Raw genomic sequence first — 438 nt, forward strand, 5'->3', positions numbered from 1 at the left:
CCTCCCTCCTCCTGCCACCAAAATACCTCAGGAAGCTTCAGGCGCCCGGAGAGCCCCCGGCCCAGGGTCTCCTTCCCAAAGACCCCCGAGGTGGGGCCGGGGCCACCCCCAGGCCCCCTGAATAAAGCCCCCCAGCCTGTGCCGCCCGGGGTTGGGGAGCTGCCTGCCCGAGGCCCGCGGCTCTTTGATTTTCCCCCTACCCCGCTGGAGGACCAGTTTGAGGAGCCAGCTGAATTCAAGATCCTACCTGATGGGCTGGCCAACATCATGAAGATGCTGGATGAATCGATTCGAAAGGAGGAGGAGCAGCAACAACAGGAGGCAGGCGTGGTTCCCCCAGCCCCCCTGAAAGAACCCTTTGGACCTCTGCAGCCTCCATTCCCCAGTGACACATCTCCCCCCACCACTGCTCCTGCCACTGCCACCACCACCACCACT

General features: G+C 63.7%; 1 protein-coding gene across 1 annotated transcript in view; it reads left to right on the plus strand.

Moving 5' to 3' along the window:
- KDM6B (lysine demethylase 6B) overlaps positions 1 to 438 on the plus strand; it is a 9,967-nt gene that overhangs the window by 2,918 nt on the left and 6,611 nt on the right. The window contains exon 11 of the mRNA XM_021714638.1: positions 7 to 438. Coding sequence (XP_021570313.1) covers positions 7 to 438 — 432 coding nt within the window. The remainder of the gene's footprint in view (positions 1 to 6) is intronic.

The sequence above is a fragment of the Carlito syrichta genome, unplaced genomic scaffold, assembly GCF_000164805.1.
Source record: "Carlito syrichta isolate Samal-C Ts95f unplaced genomic scaffold, Tarsius_syrichta-2.0.1 Scaffold305688, whole genome shotgun sequence".
Lineage (NCBI taxonomy): Eukaryota > Metazoa > Chordata > Mammalia > Primates > Tarsiidae > Carlito > Carlito syrichta.